The 24002-nt window shown below is 32.6% G+C and overlaps 1 protein-coding gene across 2 annotated transcripts in view; it reads left to right on the top strand.

The window, feature by feature from the left end:
• Window positions 1-1029: 1029 nt before the first annotated feature.
• ADAM2 (ADAM metallopeptidase domain 2) overlaps window positions 1030-24002 on the top strand; it is a 135391-nt gene continuing 112418 nt past the window's right edge. The window contains exons 1-4 of one of the 2 annotated variants that reach the window (XR_008421606.1): window positions 1030-1236; window positions 1720-1796; window positions 6460-6515; window positions 17338-17416. Coding sequence is in view for 1 of the 2 variants with exons in the window: in XM_019440716.2 (XP_019296261.1) it covers window positions 1182-1236; window positions 1720-1796; window positions 6460-6515; window positions 17338-17416 (267 nt within the window). In the remaining variant the exon portion in view is untranslated. The remainder of the gene's footprint in view (window positions 1237-1719; window positions 1797-6459; window positions 6516-17337; window positions 17417-24002) is intronic. The other variant, XM_019440716.2, reaches the window with a different exon arrangement.

Here is a 24002-nt window from a genome sequence, read left to right as displayed (position 1 = left end):
AGAATCATATCTAGAATACATCAATAGGCTCAGCATATAATAAGAGACAAGAGCACCCAATTGTAAAATGGTCCAAAGACTCAAGCATTTACCAAAGAAGTTATATAAATGACCAACAAATATATACAGTTGTGCTAAATTTTATTAATGACCATGAAAATGCAAGTTAAAACCAAATGCAGGACCAAAATGATTACATGAAATAAAAACAAAAGAAAGTGTAGGTACACATTTATATGAATTGAAATTCTCATACATTTCTGGTGAAAGTACAAATTAGTACAACAACATTGGAAAACTGTTGGAAGTGTCTATTGAAGCATACCCTGTGATCTAGCAATTTCGCTCTAGAAATATACCTGAAGAAAATCACTACATATGTTCACCAAAGAAATAAAATAGCCAAATGTGGTTTTTAATAGGCACCACTACAAATAAACCAAATGTTAGTCAACAGTAAAATGGAAAAAAAGATTGTGTTATATTCAATCAATGTATGATTGAATATACACATACATACAATGTATGATTGAATACACCTATGAGGAAAAAACAAAGCTATTTCTCTTCACAGTATGAATGAATGGATGGATCTCATAATCATTATATTATATATTATATATAAAAGAACTCATGCATAAAAGTACATGGTGATTAGTTCCATTTATATAAAGTTCAAAACAGACAAAACTAATTAATCGCTGATGGTAGCAGTAATGATTGTCAGGGGGCCACCTGGGGGTTTTGGGTTTTGGTGGTTCTATGTTTTATTTCTTGATCTGAATCTAGGTGCTAATTACACTGGTTTGTTCACTTGAATAGTAATTGAGCTGTTCTCCTATGGTTTGTAGAATATACATGTATCTTCAATAAAAAGTTCATTAGGAAGTGTGTATGAATCTTCCTGTTCATTAACTGTTTCTTCAACCTTGCCTTTTGGAAGTGATTCTGTTTTCTTTTAGGCTTAAAGCGGCGTCAAACCAATTGGAAGCCTCCTGCACAGATTTAGGAGCCAAAACCGCCCACATTCAACAGTACACCGCACCCATCCTCTCCACTCTGCTCTCACGGTGGACTGTCTCTTGCAAGGTGCGCGGCCAGGAGGGGTCCCCTCGCGCTCCCAACTGTCCTTTACGCAAGCCAACTGCCATTATTCGGACTGGCATCCAGGACATGAAGCCATGTTGTGCCTTCTGCTGCTTCTCATCGGGCTCATCGGGCTCCAGACAGACAATAGTAAGTACAAAAACCTTTCCTTTGAACTTTTGGGAATGTCAACTTTCCTCTCTACTTTCTTCTGAGAGGCCAGATATCCCTGGGAAAGTGCCTTCTTGCAGGTGCTCCAATTTTTTAAGCCAAAGCCCACTACCATATCGTCTTCCCTAAAGAAAATTCACACTGGATGTGACGGGGCTTTCCCACTCATCCTGGTACCATATGAAAGATGCAGTGGTTCAACTGGATGCCTCAAGGTTAGAGTTTCATATAGTGCTCTGTCTGCATTTTTGACCCCTGGACTTTGTAGTTGGAAAGTCCAAAGGTCCTGATTTTATTTGTAATTAATTTCTCTTTAAAAGTCTTGTAATTCTAGAAAGTGGGAATTGAGTGTAAAAAAAAGAGGTGGCATATAAAATATTATGGATTTAGATGAGGATTTAGATGAGGAGGAAGCTATGAGGTGATGGATGCTACTTTAATGAAACATTTTGTACCTTACAGATTCTGAAAGACTACGTGTGCAAATTACAATACCGGAGAAAATACGGTCAACATTAAGTGGAGGAATTGAATCCCATGTAACTAAGCACTAACATTTTTCAGAATCTAAATTCATGTGGATATTTTCTTTCTAAGGAAGTAAATTTGGCATTTTCATTCATGCAAACTTGGTGAATTTTATATTTACACCCAAGTTTCCTTAAGTGGAAAGCCTTTTTGAAAATGAACCGTGTTTTATAATAAACAGTGTTTCATAGACATATATTGCAGTGATGCTTATTCTCAAAACCCCAAGTCCCATCTTTTAAATCTGTTTCCCTCTTGAGTGTCTTTGAATAATCATTGACCTGATTTATCTAGAGATTCTCTTCTTATTCACTTACAAGGCTGTTTTTGGAGGAGTTTTTCCTATATTTGGAGGTGTTTGTATCCTTGTTGTTAAGTAAGCCTATGGTTTTTGTATACAATGTAATGATAATTTCATTTAATGAAGTTTTATATGAGTAATTTTTGCATTTTGATTGCAAATACGTTAATCATGAAGACTTTTTTTCATGCCATCTTAGTTCATCTTGGTTCAGGGTAGATTTTCTTTTCTTTGAATTAGAAAATATCTTTTTTTTTTTTTTTACTAGTTTCTAGAATCATTTCTCAAGAAATGAAATGTGTTTTTTTCAAACACCTCACCTTAATTTTATTTTTGATTGGGTAGTAAATGTTCTGGTAATTTTAATGCAAATATTTCCTTAGCAACTACCCACTTGTCACCCTAATTCAGATATTACAGGCTTAAAATTCTCAATATATCATTTTAAAAGGAATGTATACTTATGGAAACTTGGAAACTTAATATTTAATTATTTAAATAGAAAAATAATGTGAGGCATTTAACAGTATTTGGAAGAGTTCTATTTTTTAATTCAAAAATAATATGGAATTGCTTGTTCATATCAGAAAATATATACAGAATCTACTTAGAGGGAAATATCTTCTACTAGGCATCACCATAATCTATGACAATAATTCCATAAGAAAAGTACAAAAAAAAATCACCTGACCTCAGCTGTCAAATTCATAAGGGAAAAAGTTTCACTATTGTGTTAATGTCTCTATCCCCCATGTGTAGAGTAGTACTGGATACATTGTATTTGAACCAGTGAGGCTGTATTGACTGTAGTTACTAGTTTTTAAAATGCTATAAACATAACATAGTTTATGTTTATAACTGTTATGATTAATAAATGAATGATACAGATCATAAAAAGACAATATTCGCCTAGCAGTTTTAAAAAACCTGAGTAGATGTGAAAAGTATAATGAAAGTGAAAAAAAAAATCAAGAATTAGATCAGAGTCAGCTAAAGAAACCAGATAGATGCAACATAAAAATGGCTAAGGGAGAAGGAGGATTGAATTAGAGACTTAAGTATATAGTAACTGAAATTCCTGAAAGAAGTGGGGGGAAACCTGGAGAAGATGCTATATTAAACATATAGTAACTGAGAAATAATAGAAAAAAGAGATTCCTCAGGACAAGTATAGCAACACAGAATAAATAAAAATCAGTATTGACAACACTTTGACGTAATGATAACAGAATACCAGACATTCTAATGGATATTATGAACTGGGACCAAAATAAGAAAAAAGAAAAAGACTCAAATATTAAGTGTAAATATAGAGCAAAAAATAGGGGAAAATACACATATACATACATACATATATACACATATATTTAATAATATCAGTAAATAACATTTTGTGATAAAGTGCTTTTAGTGTGTATATATATGTGCGTATATGTATATATACATATTTTTGTGTATATACATATACGCACATATATGTACAACACCCCCCCCCACACACACACACAGGCCAAAAACAAGAGTTACTTAACAATAAATATTATTCAAAAGGTAGAGAACTTTTTAGGGTACAGTAAACTTTTATTGAAAGACATTATTATGAGCACTAATAAAACTGGAAGGATTAAAAAAAGGAAAGTAGGTCATGTTGGCAGTCAAGAATGCTTAATATTTTCTTAGGTTAATTTTTACTAAATCTGTAGATTGACTACCATTCCATAAGAAATTTCATGGAAATCAGCAGGTTGATTCTAAAATATATATGGAATGGTAAAAGGTAAAAAATGTTAACTTTGAAGAACAAAATAGTGATTCACTTTGGTTCATTTCAAAACATATTTTAAAATTTTAGTAATTAATATAATGTGGTATGTGATATTGTCTAAGGGACAAATAAATTAACAGAACAGAATAGAGTATCTCTGAAATACCCACACACATATGAGGACTTATTCATTTCAATGGTAACATTGAAATCATTGGATAAAGAATGGATTAGTTAATAAATGGTGAAGAGAAAATTTATTAGTGATATGGAATAATAAGAAAATGTATATTAATGCTACAGTATACACCAAAATTGATTCAAGATAATTTAAATGCATACATCTGAGAGTAAAGTACTAAAAATCTGGAAGACAAGGTAGAAGGCTATTTCTAGGACCTTATAATAGGGGAGAATGATACCAGAAAAAAAAAGAACAGAAAATCTTAAGTGAAGGCATAAGGAATATCTAGATTTAAATATATAAATAAATAGCTACCATAAATGAGGTGAAAAATGTTCCAGTCTCACAGAAGATATTTGCCATCCATATAACACACAAAAGGTATCCAGAATATATCAAGAACTCATACAAATAAATTAGATAAAAACCAAGAAAATAGAAACATGTACAAAGTTATGAATGACAATTAAGTGTTGACCTTGAGGGGACAATAATTATCAAGCATATATACAAATTAGGAAATTTATAGGGAATTGCCAGGTAAACACAATAGGGTATTATTTCACATCAATGGCAAAATTTAACTCTAACAAAACAAAATGCAATTAAAGGAGATGGATAAAAGGATAATATTCACTTTTTGTGAATATCTACATTGGTGCAACAAATTTGCTGATTAGTTTTAAGCTTCAAGTGAAGTTGCAAAAGTACTTTTTAATAAAAGACGTTCACTCAGGTTTAGTTTAAAATATAGCTTGCAAATATGTACAAAGATATGCCTAAGATTATTTGGGGGGGGGCATTGCTTAAAATAGTAAAACAAAACTAAATAACCATTGACAGTATAGATGAATAAACTGTGCTATATTCAGAAAATGTAATACAATACCATGAAAAAATTATAAAGCTACATGTATTGGTAATGAGAACAAATGTTTACATAGTGCTTACTATGTCTGAAACAGTGTTTTAAGCAGGTGTGTAATCCAGCAACTAAATATATAACTTGTAGAAGGATTACATTCACACACAGCTAAAATTTATGCAAAAAATTATTTAAACATCAATAATTAGTATAGATATAAAAATATGTGTGGGAATGATAAACATGAAATTCAAGATGTTGGTTAGTTGGAATGTAAGAAAGGGAATTAATAATAGGATGGGAGAGTACTTAAAATTGTTTTGAAATACTTTTAATGTTTTTATGTTTTAACATAGACATTGTTGACAAGGCATTTTTTGTAATTTGCTGTAGTGTTTATTTGCTCAAAATATGTAATAATTAAGAATAATAATCAACTGTGGCATATAGAGAAGATCAAATGCTTTTGAAAGAAACATCATGCACAAAGTTGAAATATTGAAAGCTTTTTTCCTGAGATCAAGAAAAATATAAGGATGTCCACTGTTACCTTTTCTATTTATTTTGCCTGGAAATATTAGCCACTGTGATAAGGAAAGAAAAAAACAAAAATTAAAAATATGCATAATAATTGGAAAGAAAAAATAATGCTATCATCATTTACAGATTAAATGATTGCATATAAAATAAAATCCAAAATTACTTACAGAAAATTAGAAATAACAATAATTTAGTAAAATCTTTAGAAACAAGATAAAAGGAAAACAAAACAGACAAACAAAAAAGAAATAAGACCATAACATAAAAATCAATTATATTTCCATTCTACAAAACAAAAATATAAAATGAAACTTTTAAAAAGAAATTTTACACTACATAAATATCAAAATCTGGATAAATCTAACAAAGTTAAGCAAAACCTCATCTCTGAAGATAATAAAATAAGATGAGAGGAATGAAAGGTTTAAATAAACCCAAGTATAAACCATGCTACTGGATTGGAAGGCCCAAGAATTTAAAGATGTAGAGTCTACGCAAATTGATCTATAAAGACTAAATTGCCCATTTGTTAAACATCATTTCTTAATCTTACTATTTATAAAATAGATCAATGAGTTTTGATCCAAACTTGGAATGAATTTTATAAAATCTGCAAATATTATACTTTATGTGCTGCTAAATCTTTGCTCTATTATATAAATTTTTTATTAGTAATATGTTTATGTTCTTCCATTTTAAGCATAAGTTTTGCAGTGACCTCAGTCTTTATTAAGTTAATGTAATTATTGGGTGCAAATCAATTTTTCAGATTCAAATGTTTTGTTGGATTCATTTAAAATTTATTAAGAAATTACGCAAAATATATTCTATCCACTTTTATTATGAAAGCAAATATTTAAATATCATTTCATTGATATAAATCAACATTAAATTACAAATTTTCCTCTTTTATTGTATTAATGTGCTTTCAATGTAACTATCATTAATGTAAAATGTTAGTTTTACTTTCTAACATTCTTATCACTTTTCTTTGTCTTTTTAATACACTCTCCTGCCAGGTGTCCTACAACATTGTAATTGAAGGGAAAACATACACCGTGAACCTAATGCAAAAGTAGGTGATCTACATTATTTTACCACCTGTATTTTTTTCTAAATCTTGTTTATAATTAATCCAGAATGTAATTATTTTGCATTTTTAGATGTTCCTAGTTACTGGCTATTCATTTGTCTCTTATTTTATGACTTAAAAAACTTTGTCTATATAATAAATATGTAGAAGTTGAACCTTTAGTTTATGCTTCCATCTTCCTTCTTCCCAGTAGCATCAAATTTTGTTTGGCTATCTATGGATTTCATGAAGGATGAATTTTGATAATTTTCTATCTTTATCAAAATCTTTTCAAGTCCCTAATATTCAACTATATTTGAAAGATCATCATGAATTAGGGTGGAAAGAATAGTGATGATTAAAAGAAAATTACTTAACACATCATGTCAGAATGTATTAAGGACTTAAATATAATTGTAATTAACCAAACTCAGTACTATGCCAGCTGATGAATTTAGGAAAAATAAGCACATCTTACTAAGGAATAAAGAAAAATAAGAATTGTAATGGTCCTTTTTAAATTTCTTTTAATGTTTATTTTATCTTTGACAGAGGGAGAGACAGAGCATGAATGTGGGGAGAGGGGTGCAGAGAGAGAGAGGGAGACACAGAATCTGAAACAGGCTCCAGGCTGTTAGCAAAGAGCTCGATGTGGCACTTGAACTCACGGGGTAGGGGGATAGGGGCTTGAACTCAAGGCAGGGGGACAGGGGTGAGGGGGTGTGGTGGGGGCTTGAACTCACAGACAGCGAGATCATGACCTGAGTCGAAGTCAGATGCTCAACCGACTGAGCCACCCAGGAATCCCTGTAATGGTCCTTTTTAAATGGTATAAGTAGGAGGGATGCCTGGGTGGCTCATTTGGTTGAGCGTCTGACGCTTGATTTTGGCTCAGGTCGGTATCTCACAGTTCTTGGGTTTAAGCCCTATGTCAGGCTCCCCGCTGACAGTGGAGTCTGCTTGGGATTCTCTTACTCTGCCCTTCCCCTGGCGTATGCACTCTATCTCTCAAAAATAAATAAACTTAAAAAAAAGTAAATGGTAAAAATAAGAATTTCACAACTCTACATTAATGTATTTTAAAAACTGTGTGAAATTTTTTTCTCTCTCTAAATTTTTACTTAAATTCCAGTTTATATACAGGGTAATATTAGTTTCAGATATAGAATTTAGTGATTCCTCATACATACAACACCCAGTGCTCATCACAAGTGCCCTCCTTAATACTCATCATCCATTTAGCCCATCCTTCCTCCCACCCACCTTCCTTCTAGCAAACCTCAGTTGTCTATAATTAAGAGTCTGTTTTGTACCCTGTGTTCATCTGTTTTGTTTCTTAAATTCCACATATGAGTGAAATAATGTATTTTTCTCTGATTTATTTTGCTTGTCATAATACACTGCAGCTCCATCCATGTCATTGAAAATGGCAAGATATCATTCTTTTATATGGCTGAGTAATATATATATATATATATATCCCATTCTTTATTCATTTATCAACTGATGGACACTTGGGCTCTTTATCCATTCATCGGTTGATGGTCACTTGGGCTCTTTCTATATTTTGGCTATTATAGGTACGTTGCTATAAATATTAGGGTGCATGTATCTCTTTGAATTAGTATTTTTGTATCCTTTGAGTAAATCCCTAGAGCAATTTTTGGATCACATGATAGCTCTATTTGTAACTTTTTGAGGAACCTCCATATTGTTTTCCAGAGTGGCTGCCCTAGTTTGCATTCCCACCAAGATAGTGTAAGAGAGCTCCCCTTTCTCCTCATCCTTGCCAACATCTGTTGTTTCCTGTGTTGTTAATTTTAGACATTCTGGAAGGTATGAGGTGATATCTGATTGTAGTTTTGATTTGTATTTCCCTGATGATTGGTGATGTTGGGCATCTTTTCATGTGTCTGTTAGCCATCTGTATCATCATTAGTTGTATTGTACATGCTATACCTTTTTGTCCTAATGTAAAAATGACAGCTTATGAATAGCAGTAGATTTCTTAAGGTCTGTCTTTTTTATATTAGGAAAAAAATTATAACATACACAATACAACTAATGATGATATAATTGATGAATTGCATATTACACACCCTACAATTAAGACTTTTCTTTTCTCACATACAAGCAAAGTGCACTTAAATAAAAACCTTCACATAGTAAACACAAAATCTTTTAAAAAGTAACCACTTTCTTAATGACTAGCATGATAAAATTAGAATATAATTACAAATGTTTAATCAAAGAACCAGCTTTTGGAGAATTAAGTCACAGTCACCGAATAAGTCTTGGCTCAGAAAAATTCAAAATATTGTTGTAAAATGTCAAGAAAGTAGTCATAAACAGAACCTAACTTTTTAGATATGATCAAATCTATAATCGAAGTAAATGCAAAACTTTCATTGTAGTTTTTCATTGTATATGCAACAGATGAGAATATAGTGAATAATACTAGGTTGCAGAGGAGACAGAATAAAGTGCGGCCAAGGAACCCCTGCTGGTGGAGTCCTGAAGCCTTCAGTGACCACTGTTACTGGTGTGTCTCAACCTGGCAGCTCCTACTCATGGTATCCTGTTAACTAGTTGGTTTCAGACTTAGCCAACAGTTTATATAGAAAAAAGTGTTATCACTTGCACTCTCAACAGCCTATGAGGCTTTGACTGTGTAAAGAGCTGGCAGCAATTTGTGCCTTGTCACATCAACTTGGCAATCCCCTAGGGGTCAAACAAATGAAATTAGAACTCCAATTTTATCACACTGCTCAAAGGTATTCTTGCCAAACTCAAGAATGCATCTAGATGAGCATATTGAGAGTAATACTACAGGCACCCTTGTTTTATTGTGCCTTCACACATACTGCATTTTTACAAATTGAAGGCTTTTGTGGCAACCTTATGGTAAGTAAGGGGTTTTATAGATGTTTCTGCTTCATTCCTGGTGGGTCCATTTAGCTGGCTCCAATGTTTGTGTTGTTTATCATCTCAGAGTTTCAGCAGTGATGGGGCAATTTGTAATCCATTCCACATTTGCATGAGATGTAGTTTAGGGTTTTTGTTTTTGCATGTGATGCTGTTTCTGCCATGGTCAAGATTGGGTAGCTTCATTCTGTCCATTGTCTACAGACAGCAGGTATTGATTCTTTCTCCTTCTGTTTACAAATTGCTGAGGATATTTCTAGCTCTATGCTCTTTACTGGAAAGCCCACACTGTGTTTCATGCTAGAGACCAGAGGCTATTTAACCTTCCATTCCTAAGGTACAATTCTGGTCCAGATTCTGACCTAGTTTGCAGTGTCACCTGCTTACTTTTTTAACTGCAGAACTAGTCTTTGTTTTCACTTCTTTGACCATTTTGTTTAAAGCAAAAGTCAGTCCACCTTTTGCAAAGGGCTAGATAGTAAACATTTTAGAGTGAACTCCATATGGTCTCTCTTGCAGCCACTGAATTCTGTCATTGTGAAAGTTGGCATAGAAGATTTGAAAATAGATAGACATAGCTATATTCTAATATCACTTTATATTTAAAAGTGGTGGGGGGGTAACTGGGTGGCTCAGGCAGTGAAGCGTCTAAGTCTCAATTTTGGCTCAGGTCATGATCTCATGGTTCGTGGGTTCAAGCCCCACTGTCAAAGCAGAGCCTGCTTGGGATCTTCCCTCTCCCTCTCTCTTGGCCCCTCCCCTGCTTATGCTCTCTTTCAAAATAAATAATTTTTTTTAAAAAGAAAAGAAACGTGGCGTGCAGGTTTTGGCCTATAGGGCATTGTCAACCCACTTTATTGTTTAAAGTGTAGTGCTATATTAAAAAATGTATTAGTATTGTTAATCAGTCATTTCTGTGTATTGATAGTGGAAATGGAGATAGGAGATTGGGTCTTCTGTCTTTCACAAAAGTCACTACCAATTGCCTTTTAATTGTTGTTTTAATATTTGTTGTTGTATAATATATTAAGCATAAATCAAAATAAATAAAATGTATTTGTGCAGTTAAATGAATAATTATGAAGTGAGCATTCATGTATACACATTGACTGTATTCCAATGTATACAGTATTTGTAACTACTTTCAAGATTGTTGTGATAACCATTTCCTTGATTTTATTTAATTATCCTAAGCAATATATTTCTATTTGTTTTGAATTCTAAATAAATGAATCTAAATTACTGAATAGTATCCAATTTCATGATTATACAACAATTTATCCTGCTATTTTAGACATTCCATTTTTTCTATTGTGGAAATATTAAAATATTCAAATATGAAAACTCTTACATATGTGTTCTTTGGCACATGTGCACAAGATTTTCTGGATATACAACTAAGGATAGTCTGTATTGTTAAAATAGATGCATTGTCATAATTATTAAACAATTTTCCTAAAACATTATACTCCTTTATATGCCCCTCTGAATCGCATATTTAATTAATAATGGTAGATCTTTTAAGTTTTCAATAACTGTTGATTATGTGATGTTTATTATATGTATCTCTCTAAATGCAAATAAGTCTGGATACTTTTTAAAAAATATATCAGTTGGCTATTTGGATTTTCTTCTTTGTTAAGCACCTATGGAAGATATTTACACTTTTACAAAAGAGCTTTCTAATCTGACCTTTTCTTTCCTATTTTTAGGAATTCTTTTGATTTTTTTTGCCCAGAAGTCTTTAGTTCATGATGTGTTTTTCAAATAACTTCTCCTACTCTATGCCTTCTGTTTTCACACTTATGGTATTTTAGTAAAGAGAATTTTTCCTTTATTTGAGTTATAGTTTTATCTTGTATAAAAAATCCTCCTTTACGCCAAGGCCATGACTAAATGTTACACAGTCCTAAAATATTTTTAGTTTTGCCTTTCATATTTATGTCTTTATTCTACAAGAAATTGACTTTAGAGAATGCTCTGAGATAGATGAGTAACTTAGTTTTTGGTATGACTTTTTGATGTCAATTTTATTAAATCTTTTATATATATATATATATATATATATATATCTGTGATGACTGCTGTATATATTACATATATATGGATATATATGTATTACTGACCTCTGTATTAAAATTTTTGCTCAATTTATCTCTTTGTAATAAATATTGATAGCTTAAAGTTAAGGTCCTTCTGTTTTTTCTTTATCAAGAATGTTCTGATTTTTCTTAGTACTTTTCATTTTCATATATTTTAGAATCAACTCTTCCACAAAGAAATGTCCAGGATATTGATTCTTTGAATCTACACAGCACTTTGGGAAGAACTAATCATTTTACAATACAATACCAAAAAAAACCCCACAAAAAGACAAAACCCAACAACACCCCAAAAAACAAAACACAGAGAAGTATTTCTCTGTGTATGACATGGTATATCTGTCCATTTATTCAGATTTTAATAGTACTTAATATATTTTTATGACATTCTCCTTAAAGATTTTGCACACTTATTTGCATTTTCTTTTTAGATATTTCACACTTTTGAGGCTATTGAAAAAGTCACATTTGAAAAAATTCATATTCTAAATGTGTTTCTTGTGTATGGGAATACAATTGATCCTTATATAGTAAATATACATCAGGAAACTTAACCGAATTCTCTGGAGAGCTCAAAAAAATAATCTGTCTTTAGATACATTTATAATTCTATCATCTGATAAAGGCAGGTTTGTTTCCTTATTTCTAATGCATAGGAGTTTTATTTATTTTCTTAGTTTTTTGCTGGGTACAAGGAACCACTAGCATAATACAATAGTAAATAGAAGTTGAGGCAGAGTACCTTATTTTCTTGTTCACAAAGTCAAATAGAATGATTTCAGTGTTCATAATTAAAGATGATATTTTGATTGTCATAAAGACATTCACTCCATTCTTTGCTATTTCCATAGTTAATGGATGTTAAATTTATCAATTCTGCATCTGTTTATGAGCATATATTATTTAATCTGTTATTGTAATTGACTTTCTAATATTAAATTGATCCTTCTTCCAGGAATGCATCCTACTGGGTTTTAACTTATTATTTAATCAACTGCATTCATTAATATTTTATTTAGAATTATTTTATGTCCAAATATAATTAAGATTGGTCTGTGTACAAATTACACTGGGTTGTATAACTGAAAGGACTCAAAAAATTTATTACCATAACAATTCACATGTACTTCAAAAAGGATACACTGCACCACAACAGTAGGAAGAAGGAAAGAAGAAAGCTAGGGCAATATTAGGGAGGTCCCATAGTTGCACAGAAGGTGGTTTGACTCTAAATCACTGAAAAAAACCAAAATATGTACAAGATATATCATTCTCATGAAATCCAAGGTTCAAGTTAACTGTTGGATTGCTTTGATCCCACTGGTTACAGACTCAAAATGAAGACAAATGTATGTAGACAGTTAATCTGTATCTTTTCAATAACATCATGGAAAGCTGATTCAGACCTTTAGGGGAGTTTTTTGTTTGTTTGTTTGTTTGTTTGTTTTTTACTCTAAACAGAATATTTTAATTCACTAATCAATCTGTTTTATTTGCTTCTTGGTAAGGGTCCTTCCCATGGATCCAAGCATCCTTAGAAATAAGTATAAGTCTACCACTGACCAGCTATGAGTGAACCCTATGGTTATAGCTTGTAATTACAACTTATAATGATCTTTTCTCATATTATCTTTTCACTTTCTATCCCATCTCTTTCTGGTCCCTGAAATGGTGAATGTTTGGTACTGTTCACCTGTAAAACTAACTTCACCTGGAGTTCCCTTGTGTAGAGACGTTTTAGACTATTAATCTAATGTCTCTAATGGTACTATGATTATGCAGGTTTTTCTTTGAGTCTGTTTTTACACATTATATTTTTCTAGGTATTCGTTCATTTAAATTTAACTTCAATTTATGGTATGCAGTTGGTCATAGTATCCTCTTACTTTTTCAAAGACTGGTATTTTTAAGGTCAGTCACCCTCTTGCATTTTAATATCATTTCATCTTTTTTTCTTTTTTCTTTGACACATCTCACCATTACTTTGCCAATTTAATAACTTTTTTCATGGACTAATTTTTATGTTATCATCTACATTATATGATTTTTATATTATTGCTTTGCTTTTACTTTTTTTTGTGTTAATTTTGATCTGTTTATAGCTTGCTCAAATGAATTCTAAGTTGATTACTCATCAACCATTTTAATTTTCTAGTTTAAAATTTTAAGGCTAACTTTTTTCTCCAAATATTGCTTAGCTGCCCCTTACATCTTTGGCTGTGTAGAATTTTCTCTGATTGACTATTAGCAAACATTTTCAAGTTTATATTACATTTCTTCTTTGGTCCATGAATTATTTCATTATCTCTAAATATCAATATATGTGGCAGTTATCTAGTTATTATTTCTAGTAATTTTTGAACACAAAATATTCTTTGATTTCAATCCTTTAAAAGTTGACACTAACTTTGTGATGTAATATATATTCAATTTTTGTAATTATCCTATACGTACTAAAAAATACTATATACTCCATAATCACTTGTTCTAGTGTTCTTTTTTTTTTTTTTTAATTTTTTTTTCAACGTTTTTTATTTATTTTTGGGACAGAGAGAGACAGAGCATGAACGGGGGAGGGGCAGAGAGAGAAGGAGACACAGAATCGGAAACAGGCTCCAGGCTCCGAGCCATCAGCCCAGAGCCTGACGCGGGGCTCGAACTCACAGACCGCGAGATCGTGACCTGGCTGAAGTCGGACGCTTAACTGACTGCGCCACCCAGGCGCCCCTAGTGTTCTTTTTTAATCATAAAATTCTTTCATATTCAACATTGATTTTTCTATTTGTTATATTATTTAGTAATATATATGAGTTAAAATCTTCCACAATGATTTTCAAATTGTAAAGTTTCCTTATGTGAATTTTCAATTACATTTTTGAGATTATAATTTCAAAGTTGTATAAATTTTGAGTGTGAATACAATTTTAATATTATGATGTGGTTATTTTTTAGTAATTAGTTTTTCTTAAATTTTATCTGGTGTATGTATAGTTACACTAACTTTCTGTTGTTTAGTATTTGTAAACAACATTTTTCCTATCATTTTCTTTCCATTTTTATTCAGTCTATTTTTTATTGAGTGTGAAATTCTTTCTTTTAATGCAGTACAAATTATCATCTTTTACTTTGTAGGTATTATTCTTTTCATATTTTAAAAGAAATCATTGTTTACATACAGTCATATCCAAGCTACTATTTTCTTTCAATGGTTTTTATTGTTTTCATTTTCAGAGTTAACTCTAAATTCATCCAGAATTGATATTTATGTGTTTTGTGAACATAAAGGTGAAGACTTAATTATTTTTCATATTAGTATCCTATGGAATCAGAAAAGGCCATTGAGAAGAAAACACAACCTCTCTTCACTGTACTATAATGTAATCAATGTCATAAATCAAATGACTATTTATGAGGAGGGTCTCTTTATTGATACCTTTTTTCTCTTCTGCTAGTTTATATGTTTATTCTTGAGCATTATTTGTCTATAGAGATACCATACCATACTAATTACAATGGCTTTATAATAGTTCTTGATGTCCAGCCTTGTTCAACAGTTTTAAGATGTCCTTGCTTTTCCTGATCCTTTGATTTTCCATTTAGTTTTTGAAATAATTGTATTATTTTTCTTTTGTGCATTTTATTTTATATTCTTTTTTCTTTTGTGTTCATTTTAATGAATCTACCATTTCATACCGTTTCCCCTCAATTAAATTCTTTGTTATACATTCTTTTTCTATTCTTTCATTTGTTTCTCTAGATTAACATATTAATCTCTGAGTTATTGAATTTAATATGTATTATTACTTTTATCAGTTACCCTATATTGTCAGATCATTAAACCTTTCAATTCCATCTTCCTTCTTCTATTTTTTCATTATTTTTTCAGATATTATAATCCTCCATACTTTTAAACCCCAATGAGATATTATAATTATTTTTTGCACAGTCAATATTCTTTTATATTTAATCACAAATTTACTCACAAATTTGCTCTTCATTTATTCCGACATTTCCATTTCTATGTGCACTTAATTTCTATATCTCAGGAATTCTCCATAGTTTTGTTGCAAGTCTGCTGGTTTTTAATTATATTGGTTTATTTCAGTGTTAAATTTTTACCTAAACTTACTCTTAAAATTTTTTTTTTGCTGGAATAAATTCTAGGATGACATGTTAAAAATGACTTTAGCCTTTAAAAACTGTCATTCTGTTATCTTCTGACTTTCTTCATATTTATTGACAAGGTAGTTGTCAATCATATTGCTGTTTCTTTAAAGGTAACATCTTTTTTTTTTTTCTTTTCCTCTTAATACTTTGAAGGTTTTATTTTAGTTTTCATTAGTCCTTAAAAACATCAGATGTGATTTTTCTTTGCTTTTATCATGCTTGAATTAAATAGAGCTTATTGATTCTGTATCATTGATTTAAAAATATATATATTTGATTTTATTTTCAGAGACTTTAAGTTTAGCTCTTTGACCACTCCACACAATTTCAAACATTGGCAAAAGATTTTACAGGAAGAGAAGCTATGTATTTGATACACTTCAAAAACTCAGTACTTTCATTCTAGGAGTACCTGACACGAGGGGTTCTGCCTGTTTCTAGACATCCCAGTAGCTTTCTCCTTGACCAAACATGGACATGTAGCTTTTTTTTTCCTTTCAACTCAGAATTTATGTGTTTCCTGGAGCCCCACCCCACTGTGGGTCTTTTTTGGTATGACAAAAATGCGAAAAATTTTGCTCTGTCAGTGGTTTGGCTCCTTGAACTTTTACTTCAACAAATCCAGACTGCTATGGCAGTCAAAAATCTTTATATTATACTTATTAGGAAAATAAAAATGGGATATCTACATTTACTGTTTGTCTTTATAGGGCATATTCTTCCCACATTTACAAATAATATATTGAAATTCGAGATCTCATTCTAATTTGTTGAATTCTTGTCACATTAATTCACTATTTACTGACCATTTGCTATTTTACAGATATTCTTCTAAGTGCTTCAGATGAACTGGTAAACCAAATTGACAAGAATCTGCTTATATTGTTATCAAATGAAACTAATAATGATATAAGAAATGAGTGGATTAGGATTAATGTTAGAAGGTGACAAATGCGTAAGCAAAAATAAAGAGCAAAGTTAGAAGTATTGTTTGGAAATCCTATGTTTTGATACTAGGAAAGGGCATTTAAGAAATAAACTTGCCAAGATAAGTCTCACTAAGTGAATATGTAAGCAAACACTTGAAATAGATGAGACAATGAGCTATATTGAAGAATATCCCAGGAAGGGGCAACAACTAGTACAAATACCCTGAGACAAAACTTGCCTATCGTGTTTTAAAAAACAGCCTAGAGGGGGCACCTGGGTGGCTCAGTCGGTTAAGCATCCGACTTTGGCTCAGGTCATGATCTCATGGTTCGTGGTTTGAGCCTGGTGTCAGGCTCTGTGCTGACAGCTCGGACCTGTAGCATGCTTCAGATTCTGTGTCTCCCTCTCTCTCTGCCCCTCCCCTGCTCACACACGCTGTCTCTCTCTGTCTCTCAAAAATTAATAAATATTAAAAAAAATTAAAAACAGCCTAGAGGACAGTGTGACAGTAAGGTGAGTAAAGAAAGGTCTGGACACCAGGGTTTTTGAGTAAAATTAGAACATATCTTCCTGTTTTCAGGAATCTCTATTTCTACCCTCTGTTTACCTACCTGTCTATAATGAATACAATGGAATACATATCAAAATAGGAGCTTAGGAAACAAATTTCCCATTAAATACTTTATATCTTTATCTTACAGGGCTTTTTTACCTCATAATTTTAGAGTTTATGGTTATAATGGCACAGGAAGTATGAAGCCTCTTGAACAACAGTTTCAGGTATTACTTCTACTGTCTGTTTACCTTTATTATGTGACTTTCTACGATCACCTTACTTAGGGTTCACATGTCAGAAAACAAAGGGCTGGAGTTATGTTTTGTTTTAAAATAAATTTAACCATTTACTTTTGATGATGCTGTAACTGAACTAGCATGAGTTTGCTCCTTGGTGAGTTACAGATAGAGACTATACCAGGTGGTGATGTCACACAAGGCAAACTTTATTTGCAACAAATAAAATCACAAAGACTAGCTTCCAAAGCCCAAGCAGGAGTGAGCAGTTTCTTTTTATTTAGGATTTAGGATGACTATTCAGAAAGGGGAGCTTTGCCATCACATCTAAAGGCGGGCATAAGGTTGTGCAGGCGTCCTGAGAAGACATGCCTTATACACGCATTTTATGCTATGTTAATGAAGGTTGTGCTCCTCATAGGGTGGAGATTTTCACATTATAATGAAACAGAAGTAAGTGATGGACAAGAGAAAGGGGCTATGGGCATGCTCAGAGAGCCAGTATAAAGTGGATGGGGGCTTTGTCTCTTAACTTGAGTAAAGACTGCAGGGTCCTGCTTATTTATTTTATTTTTTAAACTTTATTTAAATCAAAGTTAGTTAGCATATAGTGTAATAATTATTTCAGGAGTAGAATGTAGTGATTCATCACTTAGAAATAACACCCAGTGCTCATCCCAAAAAGTGCCCTCCTTAATGCCCATCACCCATTTAGCCCATTTCCCATCCACCTCCCCTCAAGCAACCCTCAGTTTGTTCTCTGTATTTAAGAATCTTTTATGGTTTGTCTCCCTCTTTGTTTGTATCTTATTTTTATTTCCCTTTCCCGAGGTTCATCTGTTGTGGTTCTTAAATTCAACATATGAGTGAAGTCATAGGATATTTGTCTTTCTCTGACTAATTTTTCTTAGCATAATATCTTCTAGTTCCATCCACATTGTAGCAAATCGCAAGATTTCATTCTTTATGATTGCCAAGTAATATTCCATTCTTTTAATCACTGAGTAATATTCCATCATATATATACCACATCTTCTTTATCCATTCATCCATTGATGGACATTTAGGCTCTTTCCATAATTTGACTACTGTTGATAGTGCTGCTATAAACATTGGGGTGTATGTGCCCCTTTGAATCAACGTTTTTGTCTCCTTTGGATAAATACCTAGTAATGTAATTGCTGGGTTGTAGGGTAGTTCTATTTTTAATTTTTCTGAGGAACCTCCATACTGTTTTCCAGAGTGGTTGCACCAGTTTGCATTCCCACCAGCAGTGCAAAAGAGTTTCCCTTTCTCCACATCCTTGCCAACATCTGTTGTTGCCTGAGTTGTTAATTTTAGCCATTATGAGTGGTGTGAGGTGGTATCTCATTGTGGTTTTGATTTGTACTTCCCTGATGATAAGCAATGTTGAGCATTTTTTTCATGTGTCTGTTGGCCATCTGAATGTCTTCTTTGGAAAAGTGTCTATTTATATCTTTTGCCCATTTCTTCACTGCATTATTTGCTTTTTGGGTGTTGAGTTTGATAAGTTCTTTATAGATTTTGGATACTAACCCTTTATCTGATTTGTTATTTGCAAATATCTTCTCCCATTTCTATTGGTTGCCTTTTAGTTTTGCTGATTTTTTCCTTCGCTGTGCAGAAGTTTTTATCTTAATGAGGTCCCAGTTGTTCATTTTTGCTTTTGTTTATCTTGTCTCCAGAGATGTGTTAAGTAAGACCTTGTTGCGGCCAAAGTCAAAGAGGTTTTTGCCTGCTTTTTCCTCTAAGATTTTGATGGCTTCCAGTCTTGTGTTTAGATCTTTCATCCATTTTGAGTTTATTTTTGTGAATGGTGTAAGAATGTGGTCTGGTTTCATTCTTCTGCATGTCGTTGAAACAGGGAGAAATAGAAAATTTGAACAGACCGATTACTAGCAAAGAAATTGAATTAGTTATAAAGACCTCCCCAAAAATAAGAGTCCAGGGCCAGATGGCTTTTCAGGGGAATTCTACCAAACGTTCACAGAGGAGCTAACACCTATTCTTTTGACGTTGTTCCAAAAAATAGAAATGGAAGGAGAACTTCCAAACTCATCCTATGAGGCCAACATTACCTTGATTCCAAAACCAGACAAAGACCCCACTAAAAAGAACTACAGACCAATTTCCCCGATGAATATGGATGCAAAAATTATGAGCAAGATACTAGCCAACTGGATTGAACAATGCATTAAAAAAATTATTTACCACAATCAAGTGGGATTTAAACCTAGGATGCAAGACTGGTTCAATATCTGCAAATCAATTAATGTGATACATCATATTAATGAAAGAAGGACAAGGACCACATGATCCTCTCAATAGATGCAGAGAAAGCATTCAGCAAAATACAACATTCTTTCTTGATAAAAACCCTCAAGAAAGTAGGGATAGAAGGGTAGTACCTCAAGATCATAAAAGCCATATACAAGAGACCCACCACTAATATCATCCTCAATGGGGAAAAACTGGGAGCTTTCCTCCTAAGGTCAGGAAAATATAGGGATGTACATTCTTGCCACTGTTATTCAACATAGTATTGGAAATCCTAGCCTCAGCAATCAGACAACATAAAGGAATAAAAGTCATCGAAATCAGCAAGGAGGAAGTCAAACTTTAACTCTTTGCAGACAACATGATACTGTATATAGAAAACCCAAAAGATTCCACCAAAAACCTGCTACAACTGATCCAGGAATTCATCAAAGTAGCAGGTACCACAGATTCACGTCTCTGATATGATTAAGCTGTTTCCTGACCTGGTAGAGACTGTTAGTTTTTTTCATTCCCTTTGTTCCCTTAAAACCCTGAACTACTGAGTTTTTTGCATTGTTTTGTGATTCTGATACCTCCTAAGAAGATCTAGGAGAAGTGTGCTTGGGCAAATAGAGCTGGTAAAGCATTGATCACAGAAAATAGCTGTGGCCTAAAATGACTTCTCTTGTGTCTCAAAAACTACGTCTCATCTTTCTTTCTGGGGACCCCTAACTTTCTTCTTACAATGTGTCTCAAGTTAGCTCTATTACACAGATGGTTAACCAAACCAAAAATGTTTGTGATGTTTTTAAGCTATTATTTCATGATGATGTATATGTATGTGCTTATGTACATGTAGCAATATATCGTGAAATACTTAAAATGAAAAACATGAGTTGAATCAGGAAAGGTAAATCTTGGAAGAGAAGGAGAATCCAAAGACTTGTCTAATGTTTAATGTTCAAGGACCAAATAAATACACATGGAATTTCATGTACATTTAAGAATATATTAAATTTTGATGTACTTTGAACACTTGGAACTTCATTTAATGTCTGTATTCTATAATTATAATGTCTACAATGAATTTATAATTCATAAAAAGATTTGATAAGTATGTATAGAATTGCAGGGATTACCCATGTCTCAAATGCTGTTTTATTTTTTATTTTTTCAAATGCTGTTTATTTTATTTTATTTTTTCCTTTGCACTGCCCTACCAATTCCTTTTTATTTTTTCCATTTTCCTGACTTCTGTGTAGTGAATCAACCAGTACTTTGAAATTAAAGCATTTTTATTTAGACTAGCTTTTAACAGAAGAAATAATACATATGGTGAGTTGCTTTAAATTTTGCTTAATACATTAGGCAAATATATGTGAGTCATCTATGGAGTAAAGTATAGAAATACATAAATCTCCATGCTGTCAAATATATATATATATATATATATATATATATATATATATATATATATAAACCTGACACCTAACTCTACTTCCTACTTCCTAGGAGTCACCATGAGAGATAAATGTGTAATTTAAAAAGTAAATCAAAGAATGTTTTATTGATAACCTGCATGTAATAAGTTGTTAATCTTGGCTTCAAATACAATGAATATATGGTTCCATGTAGATAACTTACATTTGCCAAAGCCGCAGGCCTATTTCCAATGGAAGAAAAATTGGGAAAGTTTATAAAATTAGGTTAAAAGCGGGCAATTTTTTTTTTAAGTGTATTGATTTATTTTGAGAGAGACAGAGACAGCGTGAGTGGAGGCAGGGCATAGAGCGAGGGAGAGAGGGAGAATCCCAAGCAGGCTCTGAGCTGTCGGCACAGAGCCTGGACGTGGGACTCAAACTCATGAAACTGAGATCATGACCTGAACTGAACCCAAGAGTTGGGAGCTTAACCAAATGAGCCACCCAGGAGCCCCAGCAAATTTGTTTTTAATGAAGTCTACAAATGATTTTCATTCCTAAAAGTCATATTATCTTGGTATATTACCTTGGTAAATATTATCTTGGTAAATACAGACTTATCTACAAAAGAACAAATCATCCCATTAGACATAGAAAGAATTTGTTCCCAGTGCCTAGAACTTACAAGTGTAAGCCATTCATCATTGTCGTGGACTTTACAATCTCTCTACAACAAATAGATATTCATTATGATTAAAAGTAAAGTCACTAGGAGAGCATAACAATTCAAAATGTGTATGCACATAACAACAGACCTCAAATTACATGAGGTAGAAATTGACAGAAGTGAAAGGACAAATAGATAAATTGTTAAAATAATTTATTTAAGCATTCTTCTCTCAATAATTGATAGATGAAGCAGAAAACTCAGGAAATATGTTGGAAACTTGAGTGGAACTGGCCATAAAATTGATTTAGTCAACATTTGTAGGAGATGACACACAATAGCAACAGTGTATACATTCTTTTTAGTGCAAAGAGAACATTGAAATGGAAGAAAGCAGTGCAAGAAATGACAATGATAAAACAGGAAAAACTGAACAAGGAAATCAAACCATAAGAATAATAAAAATGAGCATTTTGATTCCTAAAATGAAAATTTTATTCTATGCTGAGTTAAAAATGATTTTTTATTTATTGATTTACAACTTTTGCAATTAACCTATTTATAAGGTCAATATAATTTACTGCTTATTCCAAAGAATTAGAAATGTTATCAATCTGAATCATATAAACCACTTTTGGAAGGAAGTAGATGAAAGCACATGGAAAGATACAGGTATTTTATCTTGATCTTATAAAGTATGATTTGTACAGATGAAACTGTACATGGGTCTACAATAAAAAACTCAAAGTAATCCATTAAGGTGAGACACCAATGAAATATTTTTTTAAAAATAAGGCATGACACTGTTTTAGTTTATGTTTAATTAATGTAAATAAACCATATAGTAATGTGAACAAGGAAAGTTTAACATAAAGAATTACCAACTGTAATGGGGACTAGAATAAAAAATAAGAAGTAAAGAGATCTCTAAAAACCAGGAATACCAGATAAAGAAGCATCCAGCAGATCTAGTACTGGGATGAAGAAGACAGTCTCATCATCCAGGGTTGAGATCCCAACCTTGTTAGAAGGGGTGCAGAAATGGATGTCTGATAGACAGCAGGAAGTCACTATGGTGCTGTACCAACAGGTATTGCTGTAAAATTTCTCTTTGGAACTTTCTGAAAATCTGCTTAGTCAGGAAAGCTGTTCACAAAGAGGTATCTCAGAAAGCCACTCTGCTATGAAAGGAGAGGGACCTGAATTATAGGAGGAAACTACTGGCTAATGGGTGCTAGTGACCACCACGCACTCAAAGATCTGTGGACTGAAGAATCATCAGGCACTGAAGGACCCTGCTGGTGCAATTAGCTGCACACTGTTCAGGAGCCTTCCAAACTAGCCCCCTGGAATTGGGAAACAAAGCTCTCTTCTCATGCTCTCCAGCACCTTCTACTGGCAAAACTTTAGTACCATTTGGCAAAGGAATAATTTATGGGCCTAGATTCATTTGCGCAAAGCAGGTAAAAGATTTCTTAGAAGCTGGGTGCCAATGCATCAATAATGGACTAAGTCTACAACTTTGATTGTTCAGCTTTCATTTGCACACATTTAAACTCTGGTAAAATAAAATTACCCTGTGTTTCTACTTAACAAGATTCAGCCACCCTTTTTACAAATGAAGAAATTCTCACCTTTGCTCCCAATTGAGGAGACACACAATCACAAGAGCCATCATGTCCATTGCTAGCTATATTAATTTCTCCTCAAATTCAGTTACAGTCCCAATGAATACTACGTTAACTAGAGATTAAATTATAAAGTTAACTTCCAACAACTTGTAGGTAAACTAATAGGAAGAAGGAAAAAGAAAAAGAAAGTGGTTAGCATACACAAATAAACACATTGCATACATATAGGAAGCAAAGAGAAAGTATGCAAAATCACTATTGTCTTCATTAGTAAGTCATGATTGCTATCTATATCTTCCCCCCCCCCCCCCACTACCTATTCCCTGTTCCCATGGCTTTCACCCAGAACCTTAGCTTGCTAAGGATATTTACAAACTGAAAAGAACAAATATTTATTCTGAAAGGATCTGCATCTTTAATTATACTCTCTTTTGGTTGCTATAATAATCAGCTAGGTTCAAGACATAGCCCTTCTTGCTTTCCTTGGTAAAAGCAACCAATTTTCTTTTGGTATTCAGAGTCAGTCACTCCAGCCACTAGATGAGCCTATGTTTAGTGGCATAAGAATTTCAACG

This window comes from Panthera pardus, unplaced genomic scaffold (genome assembly GCF_024362965.1).
Source record: "Panthera pardus isolate Hobbes unplaced genomic scaffold, ASM2436296v1 HiC_scaffold_13, whole genome shotgun sequence".
Taxonomy (NCBI): domain Eukaryota; kingdom Metazoa; phylum Chordata; class Mammalia; order Carnivora; family Felidae; genus Panthera; species Panthera pardus.
Note: the sequence above shows the minus strand (reverse complement) of the source record. Positions and strands in the feature narration are given on the sequence as shown.